Here is a 19,840-nt window from a genome sequence, read left to right as displayed (position 1 = left end):
AAGACACAAACATCAGACACACCCCCAGACTAACTCGGGTCTAAGACCAATGTTACCATGGTAACAATCAGTGAAACCTGCGCTGACCAGCAGCACTCAACAACAACAAACAGGAAAACATGGATCATAATTTGTGGTTTTCTAACGTTGTTATGGAGAGAGAAGAGAAACAGTTTTTAGACCAAATCAGATTTTTATTTTTATTGTTTCACTCTTCACTGAATTTTCAAAGTAAAACTTCCTGTAACTTTTGAATGCTTCCTAAAGACAAACATGTTCTGCTGAGGTAAACAGAGCTCAGTGATTGGATGTGGTTCCTCTGTCGCTTTTTTCTTTTCATTTTGAAAAAACTCTTAATTTACCCAGAATTCATTGCACCACACTCCACCTTATGATAGTAAAGGACTGAAAAAACTAGCATAACATAAATTAGAAATAACAGAATTTAAAGTAGAGAGACGTGTGTGATGCACAGAAAATATGAGTAATTATGCGTAAAATGACAAGTGTTATACAAAATTCAATTTTTATTATATTATTTCTAATTTATATTATTCTAGTTTTTATTGCTGAGTTGACCAGATTGTTGTCCAACACATTTCATTGTACTGTTAACCTACATACGACACATAAAGTTAAACTTGAACTAAACTGCTTTGTGCAACAGATGATTCAGAGTGTCTGTGTGAGAGTGGACTCACGTTGCTGCTGGCCTGAGGCTGGCTGCGGTAACACTTCATGATGTTCTGAAAGGATTTGTCCTCTTTGGTCACCTGACGCAGACAAAGAACACACACCTTTATTTCAACAGAAACACACACACACTGTGCAGTCAGGTGTTCATACCCCTGCAGACTCACACACACCTTTGCCATGACGTAAACAGCACACATGAGGAGCTGGTCCAGGTGACGGTCCATCATCAGGTCCGTGCAGTGGACCAGAGAATATTCAAAACACGTCCAGATCTTCCTCCTCAGCTCAGATGAGATGTCCAGCTTCGCACAAAGGTCTCTGAGACGAACGCTGGCCAGGTGGTACACCTGAGGGAGGGAAACAGGAAGTCCACATTAACCCAGGGTTAGTTAGCTAGCAGCTGTCACTGAGTTAGCCTGTTAGTCTGTTAGTGTCTAATAAAAGTCTGTGCATAAAGTCTGTCACACCTGTCAGGTGATGTAGGTGTTGTAGGTGAACAGGTGAGGACCTGTCAGGTGATGTGATTCGTACCTTCCTGAAGAACAGGGACAGCGAGCCTTTTCTCAGAGGACTGCTCGCTGGTTTGGCAGCTGGCTTGGTCACAGCTGATTGGACGGTTAGGGTGCCGGTCAGAGTCTGGGCGGACAGCGGCTGCAGCGTGGCTCCGCCCTGTCCGGTCACACTCACCTGGACGGGGATGAAGGTGATTCCTCCGCTCTCATTGGCTATACCTGCAGAGGTGAGGGTTTGTTATTGGTCCTTATCATGTATCATTTCACAGTCGGCTGCATCTCCTCAGTGTCTCACCCTGCACAGGTATGGTGACCGTCTGCCCGTTGTTGGCGGTAACGGTGGCGGTTGCCATGGTGACCACAGTCTGCCCAGCTGGGATAGCTGTGACCAGGCTGGCCTGTCTGGTCTTGGTCACACCGGTTGGCGTTGTGCTGGTGGTACTGGTGCTGCTGGTGGAGGTGACTCTGGTCTCACCGTCCACCGGGTCCACAAACAGGCGGCGGCGAGCGGTGCCGGTGGGGGAGGAGCTGTAACGGTCCAGCAGAGTGGTGGGGGAGGGGGACACTCCTGTCAGAGGTGGAGGGAGGGGGGCAGAGTGCAGCAAACTATTTAAAACACATTTTATTCATTAAATCAAATATTAAACAGGTGGGGCAGCAAGTCTGTTTCCAGCTGCCAACATGGATCTAAGTTATTGATTATTCTCAGTTTGTCCAGGTATCGGTTATTGTTCTGTCTTTGAGAGATTGTCTCAGATTTGAACATTCAAACAAATTGTTGGGCCAATCAGAACTACAGGAATGCAGGTAAACCCCGCCCCCATCAAGAAAACAACTACCTGAGTTATCAGGTGACTTTACACCTGGAAGATGTTTAAGAAACTACAGACTGTGACCTGGTTTTACTACGTGTGAACACACTGATCCTGGTCCTGTTCTACTTCATGAGACAGAACCTCACCAGGAAACTTCCTGCATGTGGTCCAGCTGATCATTCTACTCATTTAAAATAATATTTAATTGACATTAAGAACAGTGAATTTAACATCCTCATAGTCAAACACAGGATTCAGTTGTAAAATCTTTTAAATTTGTCAAGTGGTTAAATATGTTTCCTGGCGGCCATCTTGGAAAATTTTAAGTGGCTAATGGGAATTTTCAAATTAAATTCACATTTAAAAACACATTTGAAAAAAGTTATTACAGTTATCTTTATGCTGACGAGGTTTGTGGCCTGTCCCTCTTTTAATTTGTTAAATGTAGGTAAAGGTTTCATTTTTTACACTGAACTAAATTTCTCCTTCTACGTTTGTAAAAAGAAAAGTGAAGAAGAAGAAAGTGTTTGATTTGACACCTGGATCGTTCATGTGGGAAAACTGTGGGAGGATTTACTGCAGAAAAATGATATTTCCTTGACAGAAATGTCAATTCTTAGTGGCTAACGTGTTTTATCAAAAGAGTAATACTACACGCACACGCACACGCACACGCACACGCACACACACACACACACACACACACACACACACACACACACACACACCTTTGACAGTGCTGTTGGTGTTGAGTTCAGGTCCGTGGTTCACAGGTGTGTTGGGAACGCTGCCTGTGCTGCTGTCATCGTTTTGTTCCAGGTACTGAGGAGGCATCACCTGAACACAACACGACAGACACACACTGAACCTCCTGCTGTCACCGTGTTAGAGTGTGCGGCGTTGCGTTCACTGACCTCCTGACAGGCTGGGACCAGGTCTTTGGCCCCACGGAGACTCTCCCACAGCGGGGAGTCTCTGCTCCAGGCCAGACTCTCCAGCACCTGCTCCTCCACCTGGTTCAGGTGCTTCACCACCTCCCGGAACAGACCCTGCTCCGAGCGCACCAACACCTCGATCACCTGCACACAGGGACACTGATCAATACTAGCAGAAGTGATTGGTTGTATAGATACTAGTAGAAGTGATTGGTTGTATTGATACTAGTAGAAGTGATTGGTTGTATTGATACTAGTAGAAGTGATTGGTTGTATTAATACTAGTAGAAGTGATTGGTTGTATTGATACTAGTAGAAGTGATTGGTTGTATTGATACCTTGTAGAAGTGATAGGCAGGCAGCTGGAAGATGGTGATCACGTTGGGGAAGTCTCCTGGAGGTCTGTAGGAGAAGGTGACGATCTCCAAGCAGCAGGCCAGCAGAGAGCGGTGGAAGATGTCCTGCTCCAGAATACACTGCAACACACACACACACACACACACACACACACACACACACACACACACACACACACACACACACACGTTCACCACTCAACTCCACACACTTAGATGTTTATGAGACACAGCTGTGAAAGGCCAGAGGAAAACACTCACAGACAGGTCAGCGTCTCCCAGAATCATCTTCTCCCTCTCGATGATGGACTCCAGGATCCTGTAGTAGAGCGCCTCTGCCAGGTGGAAATACTTCACTGCCATGTCTGTGAGGACGTGATTGATTCAGGAGGTCAGAGAGAAACACAAACACCCCTAAGAGCTTCTGTTCATGAGTGTGTTCATGTACCTTTACCCATCCCCCGTTTCTCCGCACCACTCTTCTCATAATGTTGAGAGAAGAGGTCAAACATGTCCTTCAGACGCTTACTGATGACATCACTAGGGTCTCTGGCACAGGTCCTGAGACACAAAGCAGCAGGGAAACAGTTTCTGTGGTTACACTGTAGCAGACAACTTAATAATTATTCATCTAAAGATAATTATACTAAGTTCAATGGCAAAGAAGAGATTAAGTCTACAGTCATTCAAAATATCACTTCAGTGAAAAGACAAACATATAATCAGCTTGATGCAGTTACAGTATCAGAGGTCAAAGTAAACAAGTAAGAGTTGAACAACAGTTGTAGTGACGTGAAAAACAATATTTCCCTCTGAATGCAGACGAGTAAAACTACAGAGGAACAGTTGGACTGGAGAGAAGCAGGATGAAACTTGACTTTAACTTGGTTTCATGTCTTTGCGGACGCCATCTTGTTATCACATCTCCAGTTTAGGGCAGTGACATGTCCAGATCCAGAACCACACCTGAGAGTCTCTGTGAGTTTAGGGCTCGGACCCTGTTTGGTTCCCGACAGCAGAGTGTGGAGACGTCCCACACTCTTCATGGCGGATGAGACCGGAGAGGCCAGGCTGTTCTCCTGAACGTACTTCCTCCCTGTCAGAGGAGTGGAGACCTTCAGAGCTGAGGCCTGATGGGAGAACAGACGACACTTTGGTCATTTAATGGTTCAAACAAGAGACGAAACAGAGTTCAGAAAAATAAACAGGCTGTCGTCTCACAGTGAGGTTGGTGTGAAGCCTGTAGGTGGCGCTGTCCTGGTTCTCCACCCCCTCACAGAGGCAGGGCCCCGGGGTGCCGATGTCCTCGCTCGCCCCCTCACCGGTGAAGATCCTCTCATCCAGACTGCCGGTCGCCAGAACATGTTCCTCATAGACCCGACTGAGAGACAAGCTGAGGGGGAGGAAACAGACGTAGTTTCTTTATTCCTCTTCAAGGTTTTGTGGAGATAACAGGTAAAAGTTTCTCTTCTGGTAGAAAACGTGATAAACATGTAACTGAACACAGGTTTCTGTTTGATTCAGTCATTTAAAAACACTGAGTCGACACTCACAAACTGTCTCCAAAGTTCATGGGATCCAGAAATCCAGTCAGACTGTCCTCCTTCCCTCGGAGGATCTGTGGGGACAGGAAGTTAAAATCTACAGAGAGAGAGTGTGTGTGTGTGTGTGTGTGTGTGTGTGTGTGTGTGTGTGTGTGTGTGTGTGTGTGTGTGTGTGTCATTGAAGTGAGGATGTTTTAGTTGATCCCCAGTTTCTGACACTGAGAGTTCAGACCTGGTTTTAAGGTTCAGGTGTTTAAGGTCAGAGGATAGAGAAAGTATAAAGTCACTGAGTGTATCTGTGGAAAATAAAGATAAAGAAAACAAACACTGATGGATGAAGTTACATTTGCTCTGTTTGTTTTTGATAACAGGTATAATGAACCTATTTACAGCTGTAGACAGGTGACTCTTAAAACACCTTGAAGTCTTGATAGGATTGATTGATCAGAGAACCAGACTGATATCTCTGTAAATCTACCTGTGGTCTCCGACTCTCTTGGTCTTTGTATCATATGAAAATGAATGAAAGTCTGTGGCTGAGTGAGGATGGAAGAGAGACATTGATCTATGAAAACATACGACACCTGTAAGTGAAGATCAGTCTGTCACTTAAAGTACGAGGAACACTGAGTAACGAGCACATTAACATCTCTTATTAATTCCCAGCATGCCTCACCCTCTTGTGGAAGAGCTTCTTGATGAAGGGTTTCCAGAAGTGCTCTTTGACCCCCTTGGCCTCCAGCACCAGCCCCTCATGCAGCTCACACAGCTGCTCTATGAAGCAGTACGGACCTGAGGACGGTCTGTAGTCCTTACTGCTGAAGTCCTCAGGTAGACCTGGAGCGGACGAGACAGGGGAGGACTGGTTACCAGGACGACCAGTGACCGGGTGACGGGACCTCGTTCACCCCTGAAACAAACTGACGGACTTTACTAACTTTACATTTTCACACCGTGTTAATCTTCAGATTGTGCTTTGTCTCTGTTTTCATTCATATTGTTTTATTGATATTGGTTCCTCTGCTGGAACACTCAGACATCAGCGAGCTTTCATGTCATCATGTGGAGAGGAGAAGTGAGTTTCCTGCCTCAGAGCAGCTTCCTGTCCACAGGTTCTCCAGCAGAATAAACACAGTGTTTAGAGAAGGAGCAGAGGAAGCACGAGGTGTCAACAGGAAGAGAGGGCAGAGCTGATTCACGCTGCTGCAGCTGTAACTTTAGATTTATTTTACATGTTGATTTAGTGCTGTACGGGACTGATAAGCAGGCTTCCTACACGCCTGTGCTGATTTCATTTTATGGTTATTTAAAGTCATGTTTCACAACTCTGTGACAGAAGCACTTACAGCTCTGAGACGCGTGTTTGACAGGTGGAAGTAAAACTGTAATGTGCTTCATATCTGATCACATTTATATTAAAATAATCCCTCACCACAGGAGCCAGAAGAAACCTTCAACACACTCAATATGTTAAAGCTGCATTCACTCATTTCAGGCCACTTGGGGGCAGAAGAGACGAACTGTCAACGTCAGAATATTGTCATCTTATAAAGTAGCTGTATTTAACCTGCTGGTTCTCAGCCCAGTGTCTCTTTGAGCTCTGTGTTCGGTCTCCAGCAGCTGCTCTCAGAGAGAGGACAGTGGCTTTAACAGCGGAGAACAGCCAGCTAGCTAACGTTAGCATCATCAGCTGTGCAAATGTTTTAGTCCAGCATCAAACCTCATTCCTTTACTCACCAAGAGCCAATGTTATCTCTTGTTTTGCTTCTATTTCTATCACTTCTTTTCTTCTACTGAAGTTAGCACGCTAACCAGCTAGCCCCTGTCCAGCCGGCCCGTCACTTTCCGATACTGAGTCACTGTAGCGCCCAGTGTGCTCTGAAGACGTAGCTGCTCAGAGGACGTATTATAACCTCTTGTATTGTAAATGCATCAATGGCGGAATCTCTTGGTGAGACTGGTGAGTAAACAGCAGTTAATGCTAACGTTAGCGATGTAGCAATAGAAAACTTACCAATAGCTAGTTTTTCTTAGTCTGATTCGAGGGTTTGAGGACACAGGGTCCGGATTGTTGAGCCCCTTGAGACATAGTTGTAATCGGTCGGTCTTTATAAATAAACTCTGACTTGACATTTCCTTCTCTAAAATGTTAGGACGTGAAGGAGGAAGGTTACCTGTGTGCTGACGTCTTCTCCTGGTTACACCTGTGCAGCCTTTTCTACTTTCTACTGACCCTGAACTGGAGGTGGATGCAGCAGTGCAGAGCGGTACCTGTGAAGTCTGGGTTGAGCAGGTCTTTCCTGGCGTGGCACAGCAGAGCGTTGGTGAAGACCAGGTCCAGAGCGCACAGCAGCAGATGGTACGAGTTCACCAGGTCGTCACTGATCATGGGAAAGTTCCCTGATGAGAGAGGGGGAGAAACATGACGCCACATGAGGGAGTCTCTGTGTCTGCAGGCTATGTTGGCACAGCGCTCCACCACAGCGATCCTGCCAAGTCTACACAGGCAGGTCCAGACCACAGTCCTGTGTGTCAGATGCTCTGAGGTGAGGGGATGAAGGAGGATCCTGGCAGCAGAGAGAAGTGAAAGTGTGAACACTTCTTCTCCTCCTCAGTGAAAACCAGCGAGGAGCTGCTCAGGATCAGACCACAGTTTGATCCTCTCTTCACGTTCACGTCACAGAGTCAATCATCGTACAGCGCAGGCTCAGGTTTTTAAGATGTTCTGTCTGCTGCGACATTAACAAGGTTTTTAACACGTCTCTCAGACTGTGACTGTCTTCATTCAGTTTGCACAACATGAGCCACAATTAAAAATCTTAATTGCATGAGAATATTTTCATGTTTGTTTCCTGTATTTTATATTTTCAGACAAAATAATGATGTTTCACTGTGTGACTGTGATGACATGAGAGGAACAAGCTGCAGCTGCTGAGGCTGAACTGTCAGAATAAACCCTGAAATAAGATGAGAGTTTCAACAGCTCTGACTCACTCAAAGATAAATACTCGTCCTGTAGTTTCATAATTACAGCTAAAATATAACGTGTCAGTGGAAATCCCTGATCCAGATCCTCCTGATCCAGACCTGTCAGTGTGCAGTTGTCAAAGTCACACCAGTGGAAACACAATCATCTCTTATAAAGGCCTGAAAGTGACTGGCAGCAGGATTTGACATGAAGTCGTCCAGCTGATCACGAGTCTGGACTTGATCCCAGAGGAGACCAGAGACCACACACTGAGATCTGATCCCTGAGGGTTTCTCCTGTTTCCACTGACACAGCTCCACTGTGGGAGGAGGAAACATCGTCTGAGTCTTGGACTGACGGATGCATTTACACCTTTTCAACATCTGGAGAGAATGAGTCCCAGACCAGACCAGAGGTGGACTGAACAGATGTCAGTCCTTCAGTGCACACAGCGTGGGCGTGTCAGCACTTTACAGCAGACATGGAAACTGTGAATCTATCCATTATAGTCAGGTTGTGTTTCCATATAAAACAGGAGGAGGACCTGGACCTGGACCTGGACCTGGACCTGGACCTGACCTGACCTGACCTGACCTGACCTGGATCTGGACCTGGACCTGGACCTGGACCTGGACCTGAACTAACCCGGACCTGACCTGACCTGACCTGGACCTGGACCTGGACCTGAACTAACCCAGACCTGACCTGACCTGACCTGACCTGACCTGACCTGACCTGACCTGACCTGGACCTGGACCTGGACCTGGACCTGAACTAACCCGGACCTTACCTGACCTGACCTGGACCTGGACCTGGACCTGGACCTGCACGTGAGCAGCTTCTCTACTCTGAGTGGAGAAATGAATGTTCACCTTTAGCGTGGACAAACAGAACCCAGCAGAAGTTGAAGACCTCAGTCACGGTGCAGGGGTGGCGTCTGGAGAACAAAGACATGAGGGACACCGTCAGCCTGGACTGAAGACATGCTGATGTCTTATAGAGACAGATTAACACAAAGACACCTGGAGGCTCAGAAACCCTCCAGCACAGGACCAGGATTTGTGTCTCTGATGGTTTAAAGTTATTTGTCACATTCTGGTGAGGTCAGAGGTCACGGTGTTTCACCTCTGTTTGCGGCTGCGGTGGACTCGGGGGGGCTCCTCAGACGGCGCCTTGAAGATGGCCTTGAAGATGGGAACGTACTTCTTGAAGATGACGGCCGACACGGTGAAGTTCCTCTCCAGCTTCTCGGTGCTCTGACGGAAGTCCTGAGGCAGGTCGGCCATGTCCTGCCACTTCTTCATCTTGTTGAAGAACTCGATCAGGCTGCAGGAGGAAGAGCGGGAAATCAACAGTCAGGAGGATGCTGCTGAGCACAACAGACCATCGAACATCTGGAGCTGGTAGACACAGCAGGGTCTGAGATGGATGGATGTCTCTGACATGATATTTGAGTTCAACTAGGTTCTTCAGTGTGAACTGATGTAAACTGGTGCAGGTTTCTGTGCTTCAGAGGAAATAAGGAGTTGTCTTCATGTATTTATATATTCATGACATGTGTGTCAGTCTTGACTGAAATGTCCCTGGAAATATTTTTTTCTCTGAGCTCATGAGAGGTGGCGCAGACAGTCCTTCAGGTGGGTGCACAGATGCATTATGGGAGTACCTCATTTCTGAGCAGCGTAGGATTCTGGTCAGAGAGACGTAGTTCCCCTCAACGGTGCCTTTCCCCACCGTGGGCACCGAGGACCTGCAGGCCACGTACAGAGCACAGGCCAGCCAGTGCAGCTCACTGCCCTGCACCAGGGGAGAGGAGGCATTCAGAACAAAGAGGGGAGGGGGGAGAGATAAGTGAGGGGGGAGGCACAGAGCGGGAGGAAATGGAGAAAGTGGAGGAGGAGGAGATAGAAGTGTGGTGGAGACAGGAAGAGAAAGAAAAGGAGAGAGACACAAAGATTATGACAAACAAACACAACAAACACCTTCTCATTCACACACACTGTGAAACCTGTGTGCTGATCATATTCAAGCTGCAACTACTAATCATTTTCATTATTGATTACTCTGCTAATTATCATCCATTAACTGTTTGATCTCTAAAATGTAATTCATGTCATGTGACAAGTGTTGTAATATCTCACATTTGTCCTTCAAAAAATGATCAAAACAATTAATGGATTATGATGCTACTGATCAACCTAACTTTGATAAACTAATCAATTAATCAACTCACTGTTGCAGCTCTAGAATATATATATTATTTCACCTTCAGTGTGTGTATTAATGGGTTGACAGAAGAAAGTATTCAGATCCTTCAAGTAAAAGTATCGATGCTGTGATGTAGAAGTATTGAGGTATTAACTATAAAGTTAAAGTACTCACGATGCAGAGTGTTACTATGTAGTAGTGTTACTACTACTACTAATAATACTGTTATATTTCAATATTATTAGATTATTACTACTGACATATTAATGTGTAAGCTGCACTGTGTTGTTGTCAAGGAAGGAATTACGACTCTTTAATTAAATAAACTAAGTTATTCATAGTGATGGGGGCTAACTAGTTACATGTTCATTAAATTACAAAATAAAAAACTAATCTGCTGCAGAGAAAATCATTGTAATTCAATGACAGTTAATAATCACAAGAGGTTGAATCTGAATATATTGTTTTCAGTAATACACTGATATGTAGAATATAACGGATTCTCCTGTTTTGCATCTTTTAACAGGAACTTCTTCTGTTGGTGTATCTGTGGGGTCAGACAGGTGACAGGTGTGAGCTCTAATAATACTCACTTCATTCAGCAGTGTATTTTCATTATTTTCTTTTTTTTAATTATTCATTATGTCATCTATCCTTTTATTAGTATTCCATCTCATTTTACATCAACGTTTTAACTTGTTTTTATGTTTATTTTATTTTCATGTGAAGCTCTTTGTGCTACACTTCTTATTCAAATAAAGTTTATTATCATTATTATTAACATTAAATATGAACCTAGAGCGGGCACCAGCCGACTAAATGAATGGGACTGAAAAGTAATCAAATGTAATAAGTTACATTACATTGTTGAGGTAATTGAAATGTTATAGTACTTGCATTTTTAGCAGGTTAATTAGTATCTTTAACCTATTACATTTAAATCTAACCTTCCCAACACTGATAATAGCACACTATAAAAGATACTTCATTACAATTAAAAGTGTTACTTACAATGTGTACTTAAAGTATCAAAAGTAAAAATACTTATAATACAAACAAACTTTATTTTCATAGGCCAGACCCTGAGCATCTTATTCTATGAACTGATCATATGTTTAGTCTTTATCTGCAGTTTCCACAGCTGTTTGATAAATGTAGTGAAATGATATTTAATAATATTTTAGTTTAAAGCTGTGGTTCAGTACAGTACCTGAGTGGATGCAGTCAGGTGCTCCTCAGTGCGGAGGGATTTCAGGCAGAGGACGGACTATAAATAACCTGAGGTTTATTTAATAAGCAGGTTCTGTCATTAATCATCAGTCTGGTGTATTAAGTTACAGTGAGACCATGTCAGAGCCCCTCCCCCCTCTGTGGCTGCAGCTGCTCATCATCATCATCATCATCATCACCATCATCATTGTTGTTGTTGTTGTTGTTGTCCTCGTGTAATGTGACAACAGTTACTAGCAGCAGACATGTATGTGTGTACATTAGGTTAGCATGTCACTGAGCTGGTTGTAGGAAGCTAACCGTCATATTTACAGCCGCCATGTTGAACGATATAAAACCTCAGTCTATTATTTTCTATTCATGTGTCTTTCTGCTGTGCCGTTAAAACGACGGAGAGCGGGTAACGGTCCAGTGTAAGTTAGCATCGTCAGCGGGTTAACCTAGCTAGCACTAACGTATCGGTGAGCAGGGACCCGGGCTAAGCGGGAGCGGTAACGGGCACAGTAACCGGGACAGTAACCGGGACAGTAACCGGGTGTAACGGGAGAGTTTGTATTCTCACCTCCAGTGTAAAGTTCCTGCTGATGTTCTCGTAGGTCTTCCACGCCTCGGTGCTCGCCTCCTCGTCCATATTCAGAGCCCGACACAGATCCTCAAACCCGGCTCGGGCTTTCTGCAAAAACTCGTCCTCGTCGCTCATTTTGCGGCTTCACGAACAAACCTAGCGAACAAAACGCGGGAACACCGGGTGGAGAGAGACACCGACTGGAGAAACAGACGCTGTTTACGCAGCTGGCTAACAAAATGTCACCGTAGCAGTGTTATTACGGTGCTGTACGGTACACGGCTCTGTACAGTGTGGCCATTTAAATGTCCTTTGATTGACAGCTACTATTCTGCGTAAACGCCTCGTACGTACGGAGACACAGTGAGACGTCACTTCTGTACGTATCTTAGTTAGCGAATATGAGAATGAGCGTAACTCACCCCAGCCCACTAAACGTGCGTAGCTGAGCGTGAATGGGTGGGTCCGCCGTCACTCCAACCACTACTACTTCCGGTTGTTTTTGTTTTCAGTTGTCCTCCCGATTCAACAGGAAGTCCGTCTGATAAACCGTTAAATCTCTTAAATCGTGTTTTTTTAACCTACGATTATGGAAACGTCGTTAGTACAACTTTATAAACAACTTTAGTTCATATTAATCCCTGTTCCCGCCGAGAAATCAGCCTCACAGACACAAAGCTTGGCTGTGATCTCTTCACACACTAAACCTTAATGAAACCGAGGGTTAGTTGTTAAACCAGCGGTGGGATAAGCATCCAGATCCTTCACTTAACTGAAAACACCAATATCACAATGTAAAAATATCCCACTAAAACTAAAATTCTGCACTTTCTAATTCAGTTAAAGCACAATGTATTATCAGTTAATTTACCAAAAGCATTTGTGAGCTGAGCATTGGTGAACATGAACATGTAACATGCATGAATCTTTTTTTGTCCAACAGAAACTGATGAGAGGTCACCCTCTGAGACCACCTGCCAGGATGTGTTTGTTTTAACCCTCAGCATTAGATTATTGTTTCCACTCTGTTTAAGTTATCTGATATGTTGAGTATTTTGATTTTTAATCATGTAATTTTGTTTAGACTGACTGCCAGTGCTTGTTTGTTTGTTTGTTTATTTGTCTGGACGCTGTTTGTGCATGGATGATTTTATGTGGACCCCAGGAAGATTAACAACCTCTCAGGAGAAAAATCCTCCTCTGATTCTGCAGACAGAGCACAGGTAAGTGTGTCCTCACCTGATGGGTCAGCAAGTCAAAGTAAACTGAACAGGGTGACTGTGGCCACTGTCTGTCCTCAGAACAGTAGTAAAGTTACCAGTTCTACACCTGATGTGTTATAACTGAATAGTACGAACAGGTAACCCAGGTGAGAAGTTTAGAGGTGAAATGTCTCTTTAGTGGAACTGACACCAACTCACCTGACCTGATTTGATCGAAGATGTCACAAGGTCAAAAGGGTGAGAACATGTATTTGAAAACCTCAAGTGTTTTTATGTAAAATTTAAATACAAAAGTATCAGGTAAATGTAGTGCAGTAAAAATACAATATTATCACTTTAAATGTTCAGGTGTCACCACCTCCTTCCTGGTGATGATGATGATGTTATTCTCCTTCTTCAGGCGGCTGCTCTTACAGCTGATGAATTCAGAGGTAACAGTAAGCTGATAACCAGCCTCATTTAATCTGGATCACAGACTCAGTGAAGACAGGAACCAGAGACTCAGAAGAATCTGGACTTGGTGGTTCAGGTCTCAGGTCTGTAAACAAACAACATGTGGATCAGACTCGGAGCTGCAGCTGTGACAACTCTCTGTCTTGGTGTTTGTGTCTGTGACACCTGTGCAGGTGTTCCTGGAGTCAGTACTGCAGTATAGTCAACAGGTTATAGGTGATGGTGTCTCTGATGACCTCGGCAGTGCAGTACGTGTCTCCCTCACTCGACTCTGTGTCAGGCTGTCTTAGATAACTCTCAGAAGGAGCCATGTCAATGTTCCACTCAGGAAGGAAACTGTCCCCTCTGACTTCACAGATGTTGTGCAGGACGCAGCACGCCGCCACCACTCTGGGCATCATGGAGATGTCGATGTCGCTCTTCTTCAGCAGACACCTCCAGCGTCCTTTCAGCCGCGTGAAGGCGGCGTCCACCACGGAGCGGGCTGAGGTCAGAGTGTAGGTGAAGCGCCGGCGCTCAGGAGACAGCTGCTGCTCCTCGCTGTAGCCCTTCATCAGCCAGGGCTTCAGAGGGAACGAGGTGTCGCCAATCAGGTGGACGGGGATCTCCACCCCCTCAGACAGAAGCGACCTCTGGAAAACACACCCCAGTTTTAACTTTACATGGTTCCCCAGCAACCTCCCATTTGTTTTTATTTTGTGTCACCAATAAAAAGATATCATAATAATAATAATAATAATAATAATAATAATAATAATAAACAAAAACAAACAAACAACCAACCAAAAAAACTTTACATGGTTCTACATCCACCTGTAAACCATGACAGGGTTTTATAGAGGCGGCCCCCCTCACCTGTCCTACAGACACACCTCAAACAGCTTAAGTCACACCACGTCTGTGATCACCTTTAACTCAGTATTCTTACAGTCTTTCCTCTGATAAACTGAGACTGGTAACACCTCTGCTCACCTGTGTGTCACCTGTCCGTGTTCTCCGCGTCACGGTGCTGTGATGAGGACACTCACCTCTCTGGGGAACAGGTAACCGTCTGGGCGGTCCTCTGCCTTCAGGTACAGGTCTGAGCTGGACAGCACCGCGGCGCTGCTGCTGCTCCCGGGCCAGCCGGCGTACACATCAGTGAAGCTGTGAGGGACGAACAGACACCTGTTGACCGGAAGTTAGTTTACTTTAAATCGAACTCGGTACTGGACTCGGTCCTTACCAGAGGTTGTGGTCCACCACCGCCTGCAGGATGACGGAGTGCCACCCGCTCTTGTTGAGGTAGTGGTCGGGGTTATCCCTCGGAGGAGCGATGGGGATGTGAGTCCCGCCGATGGCCCCCGCACACTGCGGGTAGCAGCGGTCCTTGAAGGCCTGGAGGGTGTCGTCCAGCCGCGGGCCGCTCGGCAGCGACACGAAGCGGTGAAACAGCCGCTCCACGATGGCGGAGGACACCTGACGCACAATCATACACACCGTGGCGATTCCCACGTCGAACATATCGGCGATGGAGCGGTACTCCCCGGACCGCGCGAACCACCACAGGGTGATGGCCAGCCTGCGGCGCGGCTCGATGGGGACGCGGTAGTTCGTCCGGCGACGTTTGATAGCCGGGCCGATCAGGTCGAGCAGGTAGTCGAACGTCACTCGGGACACGCGAAACTGCGCCTTCCACTCCTCGTCGTCGAACGCTTCGGCCGTGGCCCAGAGGTTCTGACCCGGCCTCCGGGCTCGGACCCAGACCAGTCTGCTGGTGGTGGAGAGGAGGCTGAGCGCGGCCGCGATGGAGGACAGCAGGAAGGCTCTCCTTCTCCGCAGGTACTGCCGCCGCCGCCGCTCCCGCTCCATCATTTCCCGCCGCCGCCGCCGCCTCAGGGCGGCGGTTTGGAGCCGGTACAGCTCGAACATCTGGTGACCGAACCCCGGAGGAACCACGAGGCTGAGGAGGGAGCAGAGCAACGCGGCTGTTGGGGCCGGGTCATCCCCGGGGTTCGGCTCCATCTTTGACCGCCGGTAAACAAACTGCACGTCGCTTTCTTCTTCTGTGTTTCCGGCTGGTTTCCGGTAGACAGACTGCTACGGCTCATTACTGCCCCCACAGGCAGGGATTAGATTCCAACTCAGAGGGATTCTGTCCACAGATGTAACTGTCCTGATGAATTCAATCACTGCTGTCAGTCATTTCAGAGTCATCGTTTGAGTAGAGTTTGAGTATTAAAGGAAAAATTAATCATTTAACTTCAGATGGACTTTTATATTATCTATATCAAAAATCTACTACGGTGTATTAGGGCCACACTGAGGAAACAAATCTGAAATATCGAGAATAAAGTCATAATTTTACAAGAAAAAAAGTCATAAAATTATGAAAATTAAGTCGTAATCTTACAGGAAAAAAAATCCTAATGTTATGAGAATAAAGTTGTAATTTTACAAGAAAAAATAAATAATATTACTTTTTTCTTGATATATGTCTGTCCTGTGGCTGTGTACCTGTGTTCATCGATGTGTGTTGTTGTTAATGAAGAAAATAAATGGAGTCTTTTAATGAACTGGCTAAAAGAAACAGGTGCAGCAGGCTGAGAGGGTTTTGTTCTCTTTCCTGTTTCTTTTCCCGCCAACTGCTGCTCCACGCTCTAGTCCACAAGATGGCGGCAAGCGCCTGTAAGCTGGTGTGTCGCTACCCGATCTGCCAATAAAACCGGAAGAAAAACAGCAGTGTGGGGACACAGCGGAGGGACGGAAACATGTTTATTCATTTTTTTTGAAAGCGATTGGATCAACAACATTGTAATGGAGAAGTTAAACCAGAAGGAGGCGGCAATGTATCAAAATGGATGCCGACTGTTGTAAAAACCGGAAGTAGACGAAGAAGAGCACACCTGCCTGCGTAGTCTGTTTGGATGGCGGGAGTTACAAAAGTCTTTCTATTAAAAGTCAAACATGTATGAAGAGAGTTGCTATAAAACATCCGTGTTGAAACAGGACTGAGAGCTGAGGAAGGTCAGGACTCACGAAGAAGAAACCGTCTGACTCAGGTGAGAGTGTGTGTCATAAACAATCAGGTAGACTCAAGATACCTGAGACTGATCAGTTAACTTATCACAGAGCATCAAGACAACGACATGTGAAGCTGTTGATGTTATATAAATCAATGAAGATATATGGGTTCATGAATTGTGATGACGTATTTTAAACTACCTGTGTGGTTTATTTGTACGTCATCAAAATAAAAAAAGCTTGAAAAAGTGATGCAGTGTAAGAAAAAAGGGTTATGATTCTTATGTTAAAAGTATATGTTCATGCTCCCACAGTTGGATCTATATGAAGCATGATAATTATACACAATGTTCTGAAGACCTGACATTTAAACAAACAATTTAACGACCATCCTTTGACTTGTAGGTAATTACAACATCTGTTGCAGGTAATGGAAGTGTGCGTTTTATTACACACATATATCCAAAATGCTGGTGAGACAACTTTTCTAAAGGCTTCCACTCTTTGACTTCACTGTTTAATACAATGAGAGTATTTTAACATGTTTTGGAGCTTTGCACAGATTGAATTGAATCTGGTTTTAAAAAAGCAACAACATGCTGGTCTTACATCAGTGTGAAACACCACGCGTTGCCAAGTTCTTACAAAATGAAAGAAAATACTATGTAATTACAGATAATATCTAGAAACTGAAAACAAAACAAAAAACAAATTCTAAACAGCTGGAACCAACAGAGTCAAGTTAAAACAAGCTTCACCTCAATGCTGTTCACACATTAATTCCCTCCTGATGAAAATCCACTTATATTAAGTGATTGATAACAGTCTGAACGGGGCAATTCTGCATAATAAGCACTTTGACTTTTAATATTTAATTATATTGTGCTGATTTTGTATTGAGTATTCATACTTTTATATATGTATGTATACGTGTGTGTGTGTGTGTGTGTGTGTGTGTGTGTGTGTGTGTGTGTGTGTGTGTAAGTATGATGAAGTTCAGCTCAGGTTCTTCCATTTCTCTGGATCATCTCTGAGATGTTTCTACACCTTGTTGGAGTCCACCCGTGGTAAACTCAACTGATTGGTAACACACCTGTTTATAAGGTGATATAGACACACACCTGTTTATAAGGTCATATAGACACACACCTGTTTATAAGGTGATATAGACACACACCTGTCACCTGCAGAGACAGGTGTGTGTCGAGGCTCAGTGACCTCCATCATTCTGATATGAAGAAGTCTGGAACCAGGACTCTCCTGGAGTGAGGGACAATGACTCTGTGAATGTCCCTGAGTCGCCCAGCCAGAGGCCTGACTTGAACCCAATCCAACATCTGTCCACTGACGCCCACATCAACCAGACAGTGTGAGAGGATCTGCAGGGAACGACAGGATGTGACATCAGACCCAGGAAGACTGGAGGCTGTGATCACTGAGCTGCTGAGTGTCTGAATACTTCTGTCAGTGTGATACTTCAGTTTCTCATGTTTAACACATTTGCATAATGAGGTATGACTTCAAATGATTTCAGTAAAAAACTTCATAACAGCAGAGTAAAAGGCTCTGGAGACGTTCTGAATGAAATCTAAAGTAATTATGTTTCACTCGCTTTTATTTGTAATATTTCTCATTCTCAACCTTGTGTTGAGACTCTACGGGTCAGAATAAATCTTTGTGTTAAAGTAAAGAAAGAATCATTTTATGATCCGGTTTATTTAAACTGGAGGATCCATTACATCAGCTCCGGATAATAATTCATCTCTCATCAGTGTTTGATGTATGATGATGTGTCACTAGGACAAAACTCACAATCACTCCTGGGTCTGGAGGTCCTGAGGGGGATCTGGCTCCGAGTCCTCGCTGCAGGGTTCAGGTCTAAGATCCAGCTCCTCGATGACAAGCGGAGGTGTTGACAGTGCCGATGCTCGCTGACCTGCGGACCAGCAGGAGGCGCCGCTCCCGGCAGAGACGACAGCTGAAGCTTCAGAGGAATGTTTTGGTCCGGGAGCGTCCTCCGGCCCAGCAGCTCCTGCACCGCTCTGATGTCTGAGTCTGAGCCGCCGGAGTTCCCAGCATGCCTCTGACTGGCTCAGGTGGAGCGTGAGGCTGGGCCGTCTGCTGTGGGGAGGCGCGGCCTGCAGGGGGCCCTCTTCCTCCAGGCGACTGCAGCTCCAGACTCCAGAGACTCTGGCTCCAAACAAATGTCCACAAACAAAGAGTGGGAGGGGAGAAGCTGCAGGAGGACTCGGTCTGTGTTCAGCATGAAGCTCATCAGCTCCTGGAGCTGAAAATAAAAGTCCAAGGACAGAAAATTAATCTGCAACTAATTGATTTTACTTTTTAAGTTCCTATTTTCAAAAAATAAAAAGCCAAAAATCAACAAATTACAGCTTCAACATGTGAATGTTGTTTTTCTTTCTCTTTATGATGTCAACTTAAACATCTCTTGGTTTGTCATGACATTTGATAAATAATCATCAATACCAATGATCATTAGTTAGAGTCCTAGTGTAAATCATCTTACACTGGACATGATGTTGGAACATACAAGATTGGCGGGTGTGATCATTTACCTCTGTTAACGATTGTTTGCATTATTGATGAATCCACTGATTGACTGAATTAATGATGTCACCTGGTCCTGACTGAATCTGTGCGGCTGTAGGTTGGTACCTGCGTCATGTGACATTATGTTTGAGTTCTTGCCCTTCAAGTTGCCCCGTCACTGTGACGTCCAGTAGATCCTGTTAATGTGCAGAGCAAGCTTCACCCCCCCACAGGAGTCCACCTGATGTGGTCTGAACTCAGAAGACCAAACGCATATCAGCATTTTAAATGTTAATTTAATCTCTTTTATAATTATTCTCTTTTAATTCTAATTTTAGCCTCGTTTTCTATCAAGTTTACTTCAGAAATTAAAGTTACTGTCCTAAAACTAGAGAAAACAGTTATCCAATCAGATTGTTGTTGTTGTTGTCTCTAGGCAGAGTAAAGGTCAGCGCACTGGTGAGGACTTCATAACGATTTATAGGACTTCCTGAAGACTGAAGACCAGAACTATCAGACGGGGTTTCCCTCCTTCCATCCAGGGGTTTACATCAGTAGATCAGGACTTCACTGTCTCATCATCTTCCTGGTTTGTGATGCAGGTAAATCTGAATGAATGAAACTGTTGTTTTCATGGTTTCTGTAAAGTGAACTGAGCAGTTGAATTGTGGAGAATCTGTCTGAGCTAACGACGTGTAGCAGAAGTTAAAATCTTTATGTCTCTATGTTGTGTAGCTCGAGCTTTAAACGTGTTCGCTGGTGACCAGGATCCAGACTGTTAG

The 19,840-nt window shown here is 45.0% G+C and overlaps 1 protein-coding gene across 1 annotated transcript in view; it reads right to left on the bottom strand.

Annotated features, from left to right (window-relative positions):
* rbl2 (retinoblastoma-like 2 (p130)) overlaps window positions 1–12,159 on the bottom strand; it is a 15,498-nt gene extending 3,339 nt beyond the window's left edge. The window contains exons 1-19 of the mRNA XM_087171375.1: window positions 11,827–12,159; window positions 9,493–9,623; window positions 8,952–9,152; window positions 8,699–8,763; window positions 7,130–7,258; window positions 5,535–5,695; window positions 4,868–4,932; window positions 4,536–4,707; window positions 4,281–4,444; window positions 3,763–3,875; window positions 3,576–3,679; window positions 3,297–3,434; window positions 2,938–3,102; window positions 2,752–2,860; window positions 1,504–1,776; window positions 1,228–1,427; window positions 867–1,043; window positions 648–773; window positions 120–141 (exon numbers count right to left, since the gene is read on the bottom strand). Of these exons, the coding sequence (XP_087027501.1) occupies window positions 120–141; window positions 648–773; window positions 867–1,043; window positions 1,228–1,427; window positions 1,504–1,776; window positions 2,752–2,860; window positions 2,938–3,102; window positions 3,297–3,434; window positions 3,576–3,679; window positions 3,763–3,875; window positions 4,281–4,444; window positions 4,536–4,707; window positions 4,868–4,932; window positions 5,535–5,695; window positions 7,130–7,258; window positions 8,699–8,763; window positions 8,952–9,152; window positions 9,493–9,623; window positions 11,827–11,964 (2,653 nt within the window). The 5' untranslated portion in view covers window positions 11,965–12,159. The remainder of the gene's footprint in view (window positions 1–119; window positions 142–647; window positions 774–866; window positions 1,044–1,227; window positions 1,428–1,503; window positions 1,777–2,751; window positions 2,861–2,937; window positions 3,103–3,296; window positions 3,435–3,575; window positions 3,680–3,762; window positions 3,876–4,280; window positions 4,445–4,535; window positions 4,708–4,867; window positions 4,933–5,534; window positions 5,696–7,129; window positions 7,259–8,698; window positions 8,764–8,951; window positions 9,153–9,492; window positions 9,624–11,826) is intronic.
* Window positions 12,160–19,840: the final 7,681 nt, after the last annotated feature.

This window comes from Seriola lalandi, unplaced genomic scaffold, assembly GCF_002814215.2.
Source record: "Seriola lalandi dorsalis isolate HSWRI2012SDOR001 ecotype SW California unplaced genomic scaffold, Sedor1 jcf7180002054991, whole genome shotgun sequence".
In the NCBI taxonomy this organism is placed as follows: domain Eukaryota; kingdom Metazoa; phylum Chordata; class Actinopteri; order Carangiformes; family Carangidae; genus Seriola; species Seriola lalandi.
This window is presented reverse-complemented; position numbering and strand designations above follow the sequence as displayed.